At 33.6% G+C, this 1,677-nt stretch overlaps 1 protein-coding gene and 1 long non-coding RNA gene across 2 annotated transcripts; both read left to right on the plus strand.

The window, feature by feature from the left end:
• The first annotated feature begins 6 nt into the window (after nt 1–6).
• Nucleotides 7–739, plus strand: LOC109589946 (uncharacterized). The gene is made up of 2 exons (XR_002189024.1): nt 7–159; nt 460–739. It is a non-coding gene; the product is annotated as an uncharacterized LOC109589946 (long non-coding RNA).
• A 532-nt stretch (nt 740–1,271) lies between these two features.
• LOC109589947 (neurotrypsin-like) lies at nt 1,272–1,671 on the plus strand (the record flags this gene model as incomplete). The annotated part of the gene is made up of 2 exons (XM_020005917.1): nt 1,272–1,498; nt 1,553–1,671. Coding segments are annotated over exons 1-2 (333 nt in total), but the record flags the coding sequence as incomplete, so codon positions are not given.
• Nucleotides 1,672–1,677: the final 6 nt, after the last annotated feature.

Consider the following 1,677-nt stretch of genomic DNA (forward strand, 5'->3'; position numbering starts at 1 on the left):
TACATAGGATTGGATACTTTGGCCCTGGATCAGGCAGTATTGTAATGGCTGATGTACAATGTAATGGGACTGAAGATCTATTAGTTAATTGTCTCCATTATACTACTCATCAATGTAGTTACAGTCAAGATGCTGGAGTCACTTGTATATCTTCAAGTTGTGAGTAACACAATAATTTGTAAATGATGTCATTCTTTTGTAATTTTGGAGGGGATTAAATTTGGCAAATTTGGCATTTTGATAGCCATTTGCCAAAATAAAAATCCGCCATTTTAAGCTATTATACGCATGCTCAATGGCACGTGGCCACAAATTCGCCAAATTAAAAATCCGCCAATCACCAAAATGTAGTAATTCACCAAAATTTAGCAATTTGCCAAAATTTAGCCCCTCCAAATTTACCCGCTATACGGTATTATTATTATGTAACTAAAATAATAATACAATTATTTTCAATAGTGGCTCATACAAGTTCAAAAAGCTTTTGACTACAGCTACAGCTAATGATGACTATGATGATGGAGACGATGATGATCACGACTCTTATGATGAATAAGGAAAAGGTTTTTATAACACAACTTCTTTACTTTATTATAAATTTGCATACTAATTTTGCCATTTTATATCCACACATTTCTTTATTATTTTGCTGCTGGTCCAAAAATATTTTAGATAATTACTGTTAATAAGTTGATGTTGATAGTTTGTTTATAAGTTAATAGCTCTCTAGTCTATAATATGATCATTAACAACAATGAATTAAAGGCAATTGACCATTTATGAGTGTCAGTATGATTATCGACTATGAAAGTGTGCAGATACTTACATTGGACATTGAAATAGGCTGCTAAGCACTGTTTGTAGTACCAGTGCACAAAATAACTGTTTTTAATAATTTTGGTAATAGATAATGCTTTTCCTGTACTATGTAGTATAACTTTTCTTGTGATGTGTTTCCCAGTAACAACACTACTCATAACAAAAAAAATATCATGACATCTACAAATGCAAGTTGTACTACAAATGATGTATCATGTTATTTTAGCCACACAGGTTAAAAATACAATTGCCATAAAAGTAACTTGTTACCATACAAAACTTAATTATCCCAGATAATTAGATTAGACAAATGCTTTGGCATGCTGCAAGCACTGCATGCGTAGGACTACTCAGCAAGTAAGTACATACCAATAATAACTTATAAGTCATCATTGTTTATTATGAGTAAGATTGGATAAAATAGTGCTATTGACACTGCATTTGTTAATCAGTCTCTGAGTTGAAATGGAAGGGCTGCTCAAGGCACTTCTTGTTCTTTGCTTTATAGCTACATGCAATGGATCATGCTCAGATCTTGATCTTGGGAATACTGGCTGCTGCACTTTATTTGATTGTCAAAGCTCTACAGATCACTGCTACTGTGACCAGTCATGCTATACCTACAATGACTGCTGTCCTGATATTACAGAGATTGGCTGTTATCCTTATCAAACTACAAGTCAGTCAATAATTATTTAAATTTGCTGCGTATTTTCAGCTTTTCTTCTTGTAGAATGTAATGACACTGATATTCGTCTTGTTGGTGGATCTAATGCTAATGAAGGAAGAGTTGAAGTGTGTGTTAATGGAACATGGGGTACTGTCTGTGATGATGACTGGGACAATGATGATGCTGCT

Source organism: Amphimedon queenslandica, unplaced genomic scaffold (genome assembly GCF_000090795.2).
Source record: "Amphimedon queenslandica unplaced genomic scaffold, v1.1 AMPQUscaffold_10685, whole genome shotgun sequence".
Lineage (NCBI taxonomy): Eukaryota > Metazoa > Porifera > Demospongiae > Haplosclerida > Niphatidae > Amphimedon > Amphimedon queenslandica.